General features: G+C 37.5%; 1 protein-coding gene across 1 annotated transcript; it reads right to left on the bottom strand.

The window, feature by feature from the left end:
- Positions 1-306: 306 nt before the first annotated feature.
- Positions 307-15,366, bottom strand: LOC131292950 (uncharacterized). Its single transcript, XM_058321040.1, has 5 exons — positions 15,327-15,366; positions 13,464-13,607; positions 12,675-12,872; positions 12,030-12,227; positions 307-347 (listed from the first exon to the last, which is right to left on the bottom strand). The coding sequence occupies exons 1-5, from the start codon at positions 15,364-15,366 to the stop codon at positions 307-309; spliced, it is 621 nt and encodes a 206-aa protein (XP_058177023.1).
- Between the last annotated feature and the right edge of the window lie 871 nt (positions 15,367-16,237).

Genomic DNA, 16,237 nt, shown 5'->3' with positions numbered 1-16,237 from the left:
CCTTTCAATGTTTGTGTCACGTAATTTCCAAATGTAACGTTCCGGCTGCTGTAGTTGTTCATATTTGCAATTATTGTATCCAGGCTTTGTCCTACTGAGGAAAATATTGCAAAAAAATCTTCGTCCTTATGGTTTGGTGTCTTTCGTTTCCTAGTGTTTTGTGTAACAGTTTCATTATTTTGATTTTCGGGCTGGAGCAAAGCAATGTCTGTGTTGTTTTCTGCTGGTTTTGACTGATGGCGCATAATATCTTGGGTAATTTCGGTTGGTGGCTGGTGGTGCATAGTTACGTTGGTATCGATTGGTTCAGGTGCTGGTTGGTGGTTCTGTGATCTCGAATGTTGTTGCTGCAATTAGAAAAAGATTTGTTTATTAAGAACTTTTTTTTTATTAAATATCGCTATGTAGAACATGAATTTGTAATAAGTCTTTGGTTTCTCTTTTGTAGCTTCCGTCAACTTCTGCACAATGGAAGGATATATCTACAGAGTTCGAGCGAAAATGGAACTGTCCACATGCTTTCGGAGCTTTTGATGGCAAACATGTATGCAAAACAGCTCCGACGAATACTGCAGCGGAATATTATAACTATAAACTTTTGTATAGTATTGTTTTGTTGGGTATTGTTGATGCAAACTATAATTTTTTATACGTAGACGTTGGCTGCCAGGGAAGAATTTCAGATGGAGGAGTCTTAGCTAATAGCTATATATTTAACGATTTAGAAAACGATTCTTTAAATATCCCACCACCAGAAATTTTGAGGCTTTCAGATAGCATTCCTTTACCTTATATGCTACTAAGTGACAAAGCTTTTTCCTTATCTAAGTATATGTTAACTCCTTTTGCAGGAGTTCCTGGCAGAAATACTCCAGAAAGGATTTTCAACTTTCGAAATAGCAGGGCAAGAAGAACCGTTGAAAACGCTTTTGGTATTCTAAGTAGCGTTTTTCGTGTTCTCAGAAAACCTTTGTTATTAGAGCCAAAAATTGCTGAAAAGATTTCGCGGAAAAGAAACTCTTAAGATATTTACATGCCCGCCGGTTCCATAGATCGTGAGATTCATGGAGAAATTATTCACGGCTCTTGGTGCTCCGAAGAACCTACAGCATCTATGCTACCCCTCGTGGGAATTGCGCGTAGATCAGCATCAGATCTACAAAGAGTACATTCCCATTTGGCTCACGACTTCACAACAAATAATGTTTTAGCTTTTCAATATCAACAACAATAATTGAATAAATTAAAGAATGTAAACGTATTCAAAAATCATTAAATTATGTTGTAATTTGCTACTTTTTTGCCAATCGCTTTTCATAAAATTACTCTTACTGTAATGTTGTAGAGATAATGGATCAAGAATTGTATACGTCACAGTCTGCATGTTTTCTGTTTAATTATTTTTCGAATATAGAACAAGCAGTTTTGTATACACTGCTTAGCTCAAGTCTGTCAACAGGAAACTAGTGTGTTAATTATCTTCAAACCTTTGCTTAGCCAACTAATTGCTTGTTTGCTACACCTATTGCACGATCTGAATGTAGCTCCAAAGGAACCCAAGGGGAGATGGAAGACAACCAGAACTGTAACGACGTGGAATTGTCCGATCAAGCGCGAAGGTAGCTTGACCGTGTGCGTCAGTCATCTCCAACGCGAACACCTTTTGCTGTGCACTCGATTCCTTCGGCTTTAGTATCAACGTGTTCGGTCCGGGCCGTGACTATGCCGACACCGGAGAAAACAACGCGTGATACTAAAACCTGAACTTCACGATAACCGAGAATTCGGTCCGCGACGTGACTACGCCGCCAACGGAGAGAGATTCTGTCAAATTATCGTTAAGTCTTTCGGATAGGGTTAAGAAGCTGGCTTTCGGTACGATCGGTCCGCGCAGTGACTACGCCGACGACGGAGAAATCGCGACCGAGGATGGGATAGAACCTTGGATCTTTCGAGAGTTTGGTCCATGCCGGGACTACGCCGACGCCAGAGGAGACGCTCTCGAAATTTCCTGAGTTTTTCGGACTGGGATAGAAAGGTTGATTCGGTACGATCGGTCAGCGCCGTGACTACGCCGACGACGGAGAAATCGTAACCGGGTTGGAATTGGACATACGGATTTTCCGAGAGTTTGGTCCGTGCCGTGACTACGCCAACGCCGGAGGGGACGCTCTCGAAATTTCCTAAGCCCTTGGGGTCAGAAGGGAAATGAACTTGTGGATTTCCTGAGAGTTTGGTCCGTGCCGTGACTACGCCGACGCCGGAGGGGACGCTCTCAAGATTTCCTAAGTCCTTAGGGTAAGGTTGCTGAAAAGGTAAAAAATGATTACACCGAACTTCCTTTCCTTTGAAGCGTCGAGGTTAAGATGATGAGAACATCCACGAGCCTCGTACCAAGACGGTCAAGGTGACCGCGTCGGATGGATTCCCATGAAAGTCTGAATTTATTCCAAATTTGTCCGTCTTATATACCTAAATGGTTTCTATGGACTAAAGAGCGCGAGCGAGTTAGAAGATCTCACTCCAGAATCCAGATTTGTTTGCAGTTGCGTAAATTCCTGTTCCAACTTGTTCATTCATGTTCGTTCGAACATATTCGCAGTTTTTCTGTTGAACTTGAAATCGAACATTGGCCTTTGTAACTACATTGTTGTTTTGGTTTAGATGCTTATGTTTTGGCCTGACTCACTGACTTTCGCATGATTTGGTCACGTATTGATCTTATGCTGGCCATGTACTTGAACTTATGTCGATCGCGTAAACAATTGAAGATTGTTTACGAGGTCGATCGGAGCGCACCGTTCGTCAACGCGCTCTCGCCACGTTCGATTGTTCGTTCTTTATACAATGTTGTATCGTTGGAATTTGGTTATGGTGAATTTTGTACTTGTAAAAATATTGTTAGATCGCGCCCGCTCGCGATCGTTCGTTCTACAATGTTTTATTGTTGGAATTTGTTTATGTGAAATTTGTTTCGCGTACGCATACGTGTGGCGTCTTGACTTTGTAGTCTTAAGCGATCTCGCTTTCCCGGTCTTTGCTCCCACGCGTTGAGCAATCCATGTTTTGATTTATCCATTAATATATTTCGCGCCAAACGTTTAGCGCTGTCGTTGCACGCATGCTTACACATCTCGTTCCCGATGAATCGTATCCGGGAAGTCAAGTGTATTTTGGTCCACGATTGTACTTGGTACTGAACGTAACAATCGTTGCCTTTACCGTGATCTACAAGCGAGTTTGCATTGGTGCAACGACAGCGGTAATCGCTGTTTCTATGCTATGCGTTTCTCCTTAATTTTACTCGCGGTTGTTCTCTGTTAAACCAACAACCTTTTCTGGCCAATCCAAGCATTTTATGGCCATCTTTGTTGGCTATTTGTTCCTTCCTTTACTTTTATATTCTTGTCTGTGTGGTTTGTGTATAAATTTTATATTTTGACATGCCAATTTGAGAACCGATTTTTCAACTCGAACGAGACCTATCGTCCGTCCGCAACAAGAACTTATCAAGTTTGTCGAGGCAAAACGTGTCACCCTAAGCTCAAGGATACCTAGACATAGAAGTTTTTACTAAACTTACCGTGGATTACTTCTTCCGTGCTTTTGCAGTATTGCTGACGAACTGCATACTCTCAAAAGCAAACCATTTCGAAACGTAAAATTTGGAGTGCGCTACAAAAAACAAAATAATAAGTTCCATCTTTGAAGAGAACATGTTTTCAAACGATCTACGTACCTGAACCCGTTATCATACTTTTTTTAATTTTGGCATTTTCTTTTCTAAAGTATGCGCACAATGATTGCCAGTTTTTGATGACTGCATTTTCGGGCTTCTCCAGGTCCGTTGCGATATCTCGCCATGCGCTCACCTTTTTATTGGCGTCCATTTCAGGCTTGGACGATACCGACCAAAGAACTGGGTGCATCTTGACTAACTCTATTAGTTTCAGGCTAAGAGCCTGATCTTTAATGTCCTAAAACAGAATAAAAAAAAATTCACAGTCACATATTTTGAACAGCAACAATACTATACTGTTGTTTTTAACAAACAACTACGGCTCCAGCTCAACCAAAACATGCTTATTAAGGGCTTGCTTGGTTATTATTTAATCTGGCAAATGCCAACAAATCATACTTACATTCATTTCGCACGGCGTTTGGTTATGTTCCATCTTTTCACTTAACACGACCGTTGCTTATAAAACCTTACCCTTTTTATAAACAAACGGAATGTTCCAGATATCTGTCAAAAAGGTTCGCGACAAAGGTTCGTGCTATCCACCAAAATCGGTGAACCTTTTCTGCTCGAAAAAGGTTCGCGAACTCTGCTCGATTCACTTACACATTCAAGAAAAGGTTCGCCGACCGTCGAAATTCGAGCAGGGTTCGCCTCGTGTGACCATACCTAAAAAAATATACGACAATATTGTGTGCATTTATTTTTCATCCAAGGCTCGTCTTTGCCAATTACGCTGAAACCACCGGTTGATCCTAAACCTACAACCGTGGTCAACAAAAGCGGTCCAGTAGTTTGTTCGGATGGTGAAATAGCGAAAAGCTGGTGGAAATTCTTCTTTACATTTTATTGAAACATGATTATTCTACAGGGATGATTTGATAAAGATATGTTACATTTTTAGCTTGATTGGAAACCGAGTCACAATACCATAAGAAACGCAAATCAATACACATAGAAGTGACAGCAATCACTGCTGTATCGACTTCCAACATTTCTCATCGAAAAAACAGTAAAACATTGAGCACTTTTGTATCATATTGTAGATTGAGCTGTTGGTTAACTATTTCAGACACTTATGACCATAAAGCAAAAAATGACCCTTTAGAACGATTGAAAGCTAAAATAACGGCAACGGCAACCAAACTTCGATTTTAAAATAATTAGGTCTTCTGAAGATCTGCATGAAACTGATAAAAACTAGAAAATTAAAATAACTTCAGCAAACTGATTGAATGGTTATAAGCTTACTAAACTACAACGGATAGAGGCAGCAGAATGCACGAAACTATAGATTTAATTATCGATAGAGAGTTTCTCCCTTTAGAAAGCTGGACTGGATTAACAAAAACAGGACCCAACAAAATAGAACTAAGAGTTTTGTATAAAATAAAAGAATTTTTTAGCAGGATAGCATCATCAGAACTTGTAGCGATGCAAAAAGAATATTTAACAAAATTCTTCCTTAAAAAATACGTTATGCTAGTAAAAGGGTTCATATGAAAGATATATGAAAATGATCTTGTCGTTATCGTTCAAGTTTGCTTTGAAGTTAAGATATGTTATAAGAAGTCATCAATAATTCACTTTCACTTTTAATTTAACCATTATATTACAAGTCTCTGGTTGACATTATTTTTCTTTAACTATAACATTCAATTTACAAGTGTATGGAGTAATGGGATAAATATACATTTGTTTTCTTCAAGACCAGTAGCCAAACAAATCAGTTTACTCTCTGTTGCTTCGCATATTTCTTCAGAGGCTGAAACATGTAACAAACAAGTTACCGAAGAAAATGCGCTTTCACATCACCATATATTTCAGATTCAGTTGATTCTTTGGCTATCCTATCTTTTCTGGCCATTCTTCTACGGAAGCTGCTTCGTTTCGTAAACTCTTCTTATTTGCCTTTCCCGTCAATATACTTATTTGTACATTAATCCGGTTTTTTTTCAATTGATGAAAATGTTTGGGAATGATTGCTTGATTTCATTCAGTTATCAAATAGATAATTTCGAGTGCTCAAAAGAAGCAAAGCACTTTTTCTTTACAGTCCACTACTCAAAGCCATCTGTTAGAGTTTGCTCAAGACTACTTTTTCCGCCATTTGTTAGAGTTAGCTCAAGATAGAACAGTCAAGAATGAGAAATAGAAAGGGATGATAGACTTTGCTTTGCTGTTTCGATCTGAAACCGGATTGACGAAAATATTTCAAACTTACGTCTTCCATTAGATTGCATCTAAGTTGAACTCGAACCGTACAATGTAAATGCATATGACAACTCGAACTAGAGAAATTTTTTTTCTTGGGTATAAGCTTCAGATTAAAAGAATGTGCGTAAGGTTCACATATGACTCCACTTCTTGGAAAGAGTGAGACACCAAAAATTATGCAAAACCTTACTTTTCTATGGGACAACGCTGAACGCTTATCCCATTCCATTGCATTGATTGTCTAAGATAAAAGCACGCTTTCAGTGAACCAGAACAATAGCTACAGCAAACTTAATATGCATGAGAATCAATACAACAAACTTTTTAAAGGAAACGGGAGGATCCCTTAAGCAAGCAGCTTTACTAAGGAAACTATTCCACCTGGAGGAACCTGCCTGCCTAGAGAAATTATGAATAGGTGTTTTGAAAGGGTTTATAAAAAATTAAGGCAAAAATATTACAATTACGTTTCATTTAACATAAGTTAAAGGATATCAAGAGACCACGAATGTCACTCTCAACATGGTTGAAGAAAACCAACGTGCAAAATTTAAAACAGATACACAAAACATATTTTAAAAAATTTGTTCGATGGCAATTATGTGATCGAATCACCTCACTTGTGCATATTATTGCATAAACAACACGCGCTAACCAAGCGGTTGGCATACAAAGGGTTTACCAACAAGCTAGCTGGTAAACATGAGGTAAACGCACTCAAAGTGCAGCGTAGGCTATGTACTAGCTTGCACCGGAAAACCACCCTTTACAACCTCGACCAATTACAGCACAAGTTGACATCATCTAGCCGAGTCAACTATTTCGGCAACCGTCACAAACACTTTTCCTAAAAGACGTGTAAAATCGTACAAAAAGTTGGTATAAATAAAGAACCAATAGTTTAACAAAAGAGATAGTTCATTGGAGATAACGATAAATTAAACCTCGTATCTATTTATTGATTTCTCCTAAAACGTCGAAGTCCCCCTACCCGAGGTAAGGCCCGTTCCGTACCGTCTATTTGGGAAAACACCTTAAGTTTTTCCTTGCTGTCTGGTCAGCAGAGTCCGCCCGCGACTGTGCGCGTAAAAGTTCTAAACGGTTAAAGTTTGCGATGCAGCAAGTCCACCAGCTCCACCATCTACCACAATTATCAGGAAATTGTTGCAATACTACTGTGTAAAAAAAGTAAGGTGACTGTGGTGCTCAAACTGGATGCGTCAAAGGTATTGGTGGATTGTTATTTTTTTATTGTTGCTATATGTGTTTTACATTTTTACAGCAAGTTTCATGTAAAAATATTCATCCAATTAGGAGATACGATTTATTTTGTGCGCTACTACACGTATAACCCTCGTTTGGTTAGTTTTTTAGTTCTGGCTTATTCCTTGCACGGTATTTATTCGATTGATTGATTGTTTTACAGTCTGAAGCATAGTTACAAGTCTCGTCTACAGTAATAATGCATATCGTCTTGTCAATTTAGTCGGATAGCGTTGTTTCATCCACTTCAACGCTACGTCTTTTTTCAAAAAAATTCAACGATTTTGGTACCAGTCGAATTCCAGGCCCAAAACCACCTCTAAAAAGTTATTTACTGATTCTTTCGATAATTTTATATTATCGGTGAAGTCTCTAATCATCAATCGACGATTATTTAACATTCTTCTTCTTCTTCTTCTTGGCGTAACGACCTCTTGGTCATGCCTGCCCGATAAGGGCTTACGAGACTTGTTTCCCTGTTGTACGTGGATAGTCAGTCCTCTCGTACAGGGGAGGGTCCGGTCTCGGTTGGGATTCGAACCCACGCCGTCGAGGTGGTGAGCCCCGGCGCTCATGGGCCGATTTTCTAACCGGCGCTACCGCTCAGCTGTCGCGGACCCCCATTTAACATTAATTCCCTAATATTTTGAACGTGAGCTTCGTCGAATGAGGAATCGTTGAGAGTAATGTGTCCCATGACGCCCTTTTGGCCATTGTGGCCCAGGCGGCCATTTCGGAATTCACTAAACCCCTAGCAAAATTTTTTTTTTCGACATTACTGCATCACCAAAAGCTATTTCAACGAATCCGCAGCTAAAAATTAGTTACGCATACAAAATTTTAACCAAATTCTTTGTTCCACAGATGTGGCCAGGGACGACAAACAAGGGTCATACGTGTAGTAGGCCACAAAAAACATTATATCTTCTATCCTGATTAATATTTTTACATGAAATTTGCTGAAGAAGCCAAAAACACATATTTCAACAATTAAAAAATTATAATCCGCCAATACCTTGGACGCGCACAGTTTGCGTACCAAGGTCACCTTACTTTTTGGACACAGTAGTACCTTCTCCATGAACGCCATAAATAAGAAAACTGTGCAGCACGTCACCGCTTTGTTTTTTTTTTCAGCAGCCTTGAAATCGAGTTAAAAAGACCTTAGGTTCTAGGCAAATATCCTCTTCCATCCTGCATTGCAACTATCCTTAGCAAATCGCCTTGAGAAAGCCTAACCGTCGTCGAAAATCCAGAGCGTAGAATCGTCCCCCGCACAATCTATCTCGCTTCGCTCGTTAACCTTCGCTGTAGCTTTGAATGCTCAAGGTCAAAACTTTTTAAATTATGTGCATATTGCTTACTTGCTTACCTTTTGCTATCTTAAGTCAACGTAACACCCTAACGCAATTTGATAGGCGATACGACGGCCGAAATTACTTGTAAAACATCTGCCTAAACTATAACGGAACCGCTATCGAACAAAATATATTTGAAAAACTATTAGAACTTGGATGGTTTTCCGTTTAAGCTTTCAATCAGAAAAGCCAAAAAAGTGGTTAACTGATACCAAGAAACTTTAAGACGCAATTACTGACTAACGATGGTTCAAAATGTCTATAACGTTAAGATTCATGATAGTTGCGTTATATAAACCGTGTGACAATGCGTTTCTCTGGCACAGCTTCAAATGTCCTTAATTTTAATTTTTCTGTCCGTTAATTAAGAGCATAACCACAAGCTGTGGAGGAAACCATCCTATTGACTCGGTGACCTACCAACCTGGCTGAGGTTATGGTAAGACAAGTTATTACGGCCTGGTTGCACGATCTAATTTTTGCCAAACAAATTGTAAATAAATCTTGTAAGATTGTGTTAATTTGAGTTTATTAAAGCTTCAAATCAGAAAGAAGATGGTAACTTTTTCAAACTGTTTGAACCTTATTTAAATAAGGGTTATTCCGATATAAGAAAGGCTTATTCGCTAGCTTATGATATACTCATGGCACAAAGGTAATGAAACATTCATCGGGCCTCACAAAAGAATTGTTGATCAATGAAGACTTTACCTGAGGGCAGTGCTAAACTCTGTCACGATGTAATAATTTTTTGACTTTCGTAATGCCAAATTGAGTCAAATTTAAAAAGCAGGGCTAATACCAATGATTTGTCAAAAACCAATAATTTTCTGATGTTGCGACAAATGTGTCCATTCTTTTAATACAGCTTAGTCATCGCGTTTGAAAAGCATTATCTCAATGGGGAAATACGTTAAATGGCTTATGGCATAACGTGTTCGACCTTTAACGAGACCACTTTTCATTCCTTTTAAACACTTCTTAATCGAGAAGTCGTATTATGAATAACAAAATTTTAACCATCGAAGTACCGTTTTTGCTGTAAATCTTTATCTTATTTTTACTCACTTCTTCCTGTTTGATAAATTTTTATTTACAGTCTTTTAAAAAACTGATTATTTCTTCTGAATTAAAGCCTGCCGATTGCAACACGTTTGTTAAATAAGCAGTTTGTTTTATCTCGGATTCATTAACCGGTATACGAAAATAACGCCACTTGCGTTCGAATATTTTAATCGCCATATTGAAGTCAATGTGATACGCATACCAGACGATACTTTTACCTTCCGAGTCCAGTTCACTCAAGCAATTAAATTCTTTATGTTTGTCAATCATGTAGAAAAGAAATGAAAAGATATCCCGCTTATTTAAAATTTCTTTTGCCCCGGCTGATTTGATGCAATAAAAAAAAGCTGCATAGTTTTTCTCATTACCGATTTCTGTCACAGCTTTAAAATTGAAATGTTTCATCAAGCAATGTGCAAGAACTATCCATGATTTTTGAATTGCGATATGTAAAAGATTTCTCCCGGTTGAATCTTTGTAGTCTAATTTGTTATTTGATTTCAAAAATTTGCAAATACTGATACACAACTTAGAGCGTCTTAGATAGTGTTTGCCATAATAGCTCAAAAATATTACTGGGTCTTCAGGTATCTGAAAAATGTGACGAGTTACAAGACATTCTGCTATATCAAAGTTGCCAGTATAAATGGCAATTTGTAAAACATTTCTTGCATTTGAGTCCGTATAATCACATTTCTTGTTGTTCACCAGTATGTCGCAAGCTTTTTCGCAAACTTTTCTGGTGGTGCACCTAATTTTTGGAACAAATTTCAAAATATCTTCGGCATTAAAATCATCAATTTCAAAGTGGCTTAATAGTTCTAAAATATCCGTTTCATTTAAATTTTTGAGAGGCTTAGAAAACTGCCTTTGTATAATTTGATATGCAATATCTGGAACATTCTTGACCGCATGATAAAAAATACTCTCGCCTTTCTTATCTTTATGATTGAAAAAAACTTCTGGTAAATCCTTATAAAACTCTGCTACCATATCGAAAATTTTCGCTCGAATCTTGCTTTTAGCTGAATTCTTTTTCACGCAACTAAAATAAGCATCGTAATGTTTACCTGTTGAATCTATTTCTGTTGTATTGCTTTCCAAATCAAGCAACATCTTAACTATATTGAATTCAGCGCTTTCAATGGCAAGAATTAAAAGATTTCTTCTTAAATCATCAGCATTTTCAAACTGCTTATTGCCTTGAACCAGAAACTTCAATGTACTCTCATGCCAGTGTATGCGATTGTTCAGAAGAAGATGTTGAATCCATGTATTGCTAAGTTTATTCTTAAATTTCAGAAATAAATGATTTAAAATTGAAAGGTTTTTGGTGTGTATTGCCAAACATATCAGCAGCTCGGTACCGGAATCGATACCAAGTTTGGACGGGAGTCTTAAATCGTGTGGAATCGTGTGACATAACAGATCGCTCTGCATTAAAAAGCTCTTTTCCAGACTTTCTTCAACAAGTTTTTTCTCTAATGTACCATCCTGAAGATGAGCGATTTTGTGTTTTTCACAGTATTTTTGGAAAGCATCTTGAAATTTCATTGGATCCTCTTCCATAAATGCCACTAACATCAAAAGTTCACTCTCAAGTCCAAGGGTGTCAGGAATATCGGTTTGGCATTTTACAATTAAGAACTTGAGAGCATTGATTGACCGTTTCGCTTCTGCTTCTTTCAATAAAGTTGCTCCTTTTGATGATATGTCTATGCCTGCCTGCTCTACGACAATTTGAAACAAAAGAGAATCACGATCAATACATTTCAAAAGAAAAATCAAGTCTTTCTGTTCAGATTGCGATTCGGACAAATCAGTTGTCTTAAACCACGGATTCCAAACCCATTCCCTTGAACTAGCTTTCTTTTGCTGATGGATAAGAAAAGACTGATGCACAAACTTTGAAAATAAAAGCTTTACGAATTCTGCCCTGCGATTCCGTCCTACACTTGGTGGTACCGTAAGAATCTTGCTTTCAAATTTGAACAGCTTATTTAACCCAGCTCTTGTTCGATCCTCGTTATCAGTAATTTTGATTCGTAACATTTTAAATGCAAAATCAAGAGCAGTCCAGCAAAAGAACTGGTCCTTTCGATACTCATAATCTTTTCTTTCCATCGAATCAAGAAGTAAACATACTATTGGTTCCCTACGGTAAAGCAGCGCTAAGTGAAGTGCAGTTCTGCCCCAAGCATCTGTTTGCTGAATCAAGTCTGGACATTTTTTCAGTAACATTGTAACCTTCACTATCGATTCATCTAAAACAGCTGCATTAATTTCGTTGCTTTCGCAGATCTTTGTTTCCAACATCTTCCTCACGTCTGCAAAGTCTTGTCTTTCAAACATGTTATTTTTCAAGAAGTCCCTTACTTTGGAATTACCAGCATTGTGGAAGAACCATAGAGCTGCAAAGTAATCGACAAATATTCTGTGAACAAAAATTGGCACATCATCAACCACTCCGTTAATGACGCCGGACTTTTCCGTTGAATTTTTCAATTTTAAAATATAACTTTTGCCAGCCTCCTGCTGTTCTGGTGATAAAAGCTCCTGAACTTCCTCGTTGAGAGCTAAAATTGCTAAAATAGAATGTGTTTCATTCATAATTTTTTTGCTCTGCTCAGCAACATTTCTTGCATTTGGAGTTTTAGAGCAAGTGCCATCCTTCTCCAAAGTGATAGTAAGCTTCTCACTGATAAAAAAAGAAATCAAACACAAAGGAGAAAACAATTTTTCACATTCGCTGAGTGTTTGCTGCGGATTTATATAAGATTCGTCGATCAAATTTTTTTTTACTATTTTGCTCAAAACAGTCATTCCCAGCCATAAGAACAAAGGAATGGTAGCCATGTTTGAAAGAAACATATTCAAAAGTTGTATGTGCAATTCCAAAATATTTCCTTTAACTTGTTCCTTGAAACTTTTATAGCCTTCAAACATTTGTGAAAGAAATCCAAAAGCGAACCCATAAATTTGCTTCTTTGAAAAATTTGGCAAGTAAAAATATCCATCTGCCCCCAACGCACTATCCATTTCTCGTTTGAAATCGTAAGGACGGCTAGAAACGAACAGTTTACAAACTCCTTGGAGACTATGAAGAGTTTCTAACATCTTAAGTACAATATTTTGGTAATCCGGAGCGATTTCATCGAACCCATCCATCATAACAATGAGCTTGCGGTGGTTGAATTTACTCAGAAATATCCGAAGCATAACCAAATGTTCTGCAGAACATACAAGTTTGCTTTCATTGAGCACAAGACTTTCCTCCGTGAATTGAAAATAATTTGAAAGTGTGATCGCAGTTTTTCGCAAATCGGTTCTTTTGAGAGCTCTTTCCATATTTTCATGGCAATCCAAAAAAACAAGCAAGAAAAGCAGTCTTATTGTTTCAATTTGAATATTCTCTTGACCATTGAACTGCGTTTCTGAAAAATCTGTAACATGGCTTATTAAATTTATTTTGATAACCCAAAAATCTTTCAGATCCTTCCTCGATTGAAGAAAATTTGCAAGCCACGTCATAAAATATGATTTTCCTTGTCCGGCATGGTTGAAAATTTTTACTGATTTAACTTTCAATTCAGGCAAACTTGGTTCGGGTAAAAGAATATTTGGAGTGTGCAAATGACTTACTGTCTCAAACTTTTCGGCAGACAGCTCCTCCGTTTTGTAGAAACGCCCTCCTAATAAAAACCTTTCTATAGGCACTCTTTTCTGCGTTCTACTCTCTGTCGTGAGTTCATCATCCATATCAGTGACCAAATTAAACTTTCTGTAGTAGCATATTGATCGACTTTCTGGTTGCGTCGCACCATATTCGAGCAGCTCACGGTGAATATAAAATTCCTTTATGAGTTCGTACCGATCTTTGTTGATGTTACGACGCAAGACCGAGTTCTGTTCAAAGCTTAAAACTTCGGCAACGTAACTAAAGACATCTTTATCTTTGAATATATCTTCACACGGAGTCAAGGTACCTAATAACAAAAAGTTTTTACAAACTATTGTGTCTTTGCAATCATCCGTCAAATGTTCAAACAAAAGCGGTGAATCAGTTTTATCAGATTGACTGTACTCATCGAATGTTATAATCATTTTTTTATAGCGGCTGTTGTTTTCAAGTGAATTCCAATTTGAATATTCGGTGAAAAGTTCTTTTGTTGACCTTTTGCTTAAGGCGATAACCAAAATAAGTGGAAAATCTATTAAGCTGAAGGCTTTTTTTACTTTTTCGTTATCTTGAGCAAATTCTTGTTCGTCCAAAAACAGAAAGTGCAATCCATTTTTAATTACATTTCGCACGTGTTGACAAATTTGATCAATGAACCACGAAGGGTAAAAGTTTCTCGACACGTGTACTTTTTCTAAAGTTGTTTCTTGAGTTTTTTTATCTGAAAACCACGTTATGAGTTTTTTAAAGAGTTTGGACTCCTTCAATCGTTCAATTTTGCATTTGTACCCTTCGTTTCGAAATGATGCGCAGTTTTTTTGGGTCAACGAATCAAGTTTTAGGTAATGCAATGAAAATACAGAACAATCGTAAAACTCTGATACATTCTGTTCGTTTACTTGTGCTCCAGTGTCTCCCATGTGCTCCATAACCCAGGTTGAAAGTCTTTCGTAGATAAACTCCTGCGACGGTTTAGATAGATTTTCATCAATTATGTTGGCAATGTAGGGAAGCTGGTTTTCCTTCTCTAGATTTGTGCTACAGATCAGCCTAAATGAGTTATAAAACGCCTCTATGTCATCTAGCTTCAATACTTCCGGGAAATTATCCACTTCATTGTCTGGGTTTTCTAATTTTCCATCAATTTGTCTGAAAATTTCTTGAAAAACAAAGTCAAATTCTTTGTTTTTAGGTTCGAGAACTTTCAAACATTCAGCTTTAAAATGCTTCATAAAGGGATGGTCAGCAACTTCAGGTTTATCGAAAAATTGTTTGTTTAGTGTATAAGACTTGTTTGTTTTGGTATAGCCGGTGATCATTTTTTTGATAAGTGGTCTATATTTTTTAAAAACAGGAACATTAAAAATGATTTGTTTTTCGCTGAGCACACTTGTGGCTAAACGTTTTGCCAGAATTTGCAGATCGGAGTTTTCCATAAGGTAATTTATTATTGGATCATTTGTTTCTGTATCAAAATTCTTCCATTTGAGTTTATACACTGATCTACTTATGTCCGTCAGAACAGATGACAAGATATTATCATGGGAACAGGTTTCTAAGTATGGTTTGAGATCTTCCCCAATTCCAATGGTGGAGCAAATAGCAAATATATTCGTTGCCTTTGAATCTTTTTTAAGTGACCGATAATCATTGAAATACTGATATAAAGCATAATCTTTTTTTTCGGTACATAAAAGGTGTTTCAGCTCGATAGTTTTTTTAACATTTGCTTTTGTCTTTGCTTGTATAAACAAATTAAAAGCTTCACTACCAATTTTACAACGAAGCACGACATCGTCAAATTTTTCTGTTTTTTCATCATCGCTGTTGATTGTGAATTTAACTTCCTTTTCAGCACGCATTAGCTTGACCATAGAGCAAATCACCACCAAAACTATTTGTTTATGAAAAGTAATCCCTCTCAGGTTTGCTGCAACACCTCCTCTTTTGCTGCAATCCGATTTATCAGAGGAGTGTGGCGCGGTAACTTTGTTTTCGTTCTCACCTTTGCCGATGGGACTCCTTGTTGAGTTGCTTGAAGCCATTCCAAGAATTTCGGAATAAAAACTGTCGTCGTCCGGATTTTCTTCGTTGAAGGAAGAAAGGGAAGAATTGATGATCTCGGGCGTCCGCATGAGTTTCAGAAGCGGAGGTAATCTCGAATGAGGCTGATACAAACACCTCGTTGCCACAGCATTCTACAACAGAGTGAAAGAGTAGAAAATTAATTTGTTAAACGAATCGCTTAAATCATCCTACATAACAAAGTATGTAAACTGTTGCAATCTTCCCCATTTGTTTTAAATAAAACTTTGACGTCTGGCTTTTATGTTGGCTAAATTCTCTTGCTTCTGAATTGAAATATAAACCGTATTGCTTCGCAAACTATCAAAAGAATAAAATCCCGTCAAGTTTGATTGTGATTGAACTCTTATATGATATTAGCTTATAATAAGAAATTCTCTTGTCAAGATGTAAATTATGAAAATCTTCAAAAAACACTGAACCATTTTTTATCAATCTTTGTACACACATTCCTTTGGTATGAGAGAAGGTTTCTACGAACACTTTAAGTCCTGAGTCTTTAAACTTTGTTTTGTTTACCGATTTCCTATTGCTAAACTTTCGTTTGTTTGTTTAGTTTACATTCAGCAAAGAAATTCCAAGTGCGATTTAAACGAGCAAGTATAAACGGTCAGAGCTCCATGCCTTTCGACATACTGGAAGATAGAACAATCGGCCCCGCAACAGGAGCCGCGCTCCGGAACAGTTGATGTGGAGCTGGCTGCGGAGCCGTAAGTGCACTCTCGAGTGCACATCGCTTCTGTAGAGTTAGCACTTCACGATGTGAAAACGAAAAAGTTAATTTAATTAATAGTTGCAAGCACCGATCATATTTTTGAACGTGCAAACATT

Source organism: Anopheles ziemanni, unplaced genomic scaffold (assembly GCF_943734765.1).
Source record: "Anopheles ziemanni unplaced genomic scaffold, idAnoZiCoDA_A2_x.2 scaffold_48_ctg1, whole genome shotgun sequence".
Taxonomy (NCBI): Eukaryota; Metazoa; Arthropoda; class Insecta; order Diptera; family Culicidae; genus Anopheles; species Anopheles ziemanni.
The sequence above is the reverse complement of the archived record's forward strand: the minus strand, read 5'-3'. Positions and strand labels throughout refer to the sequence as shown.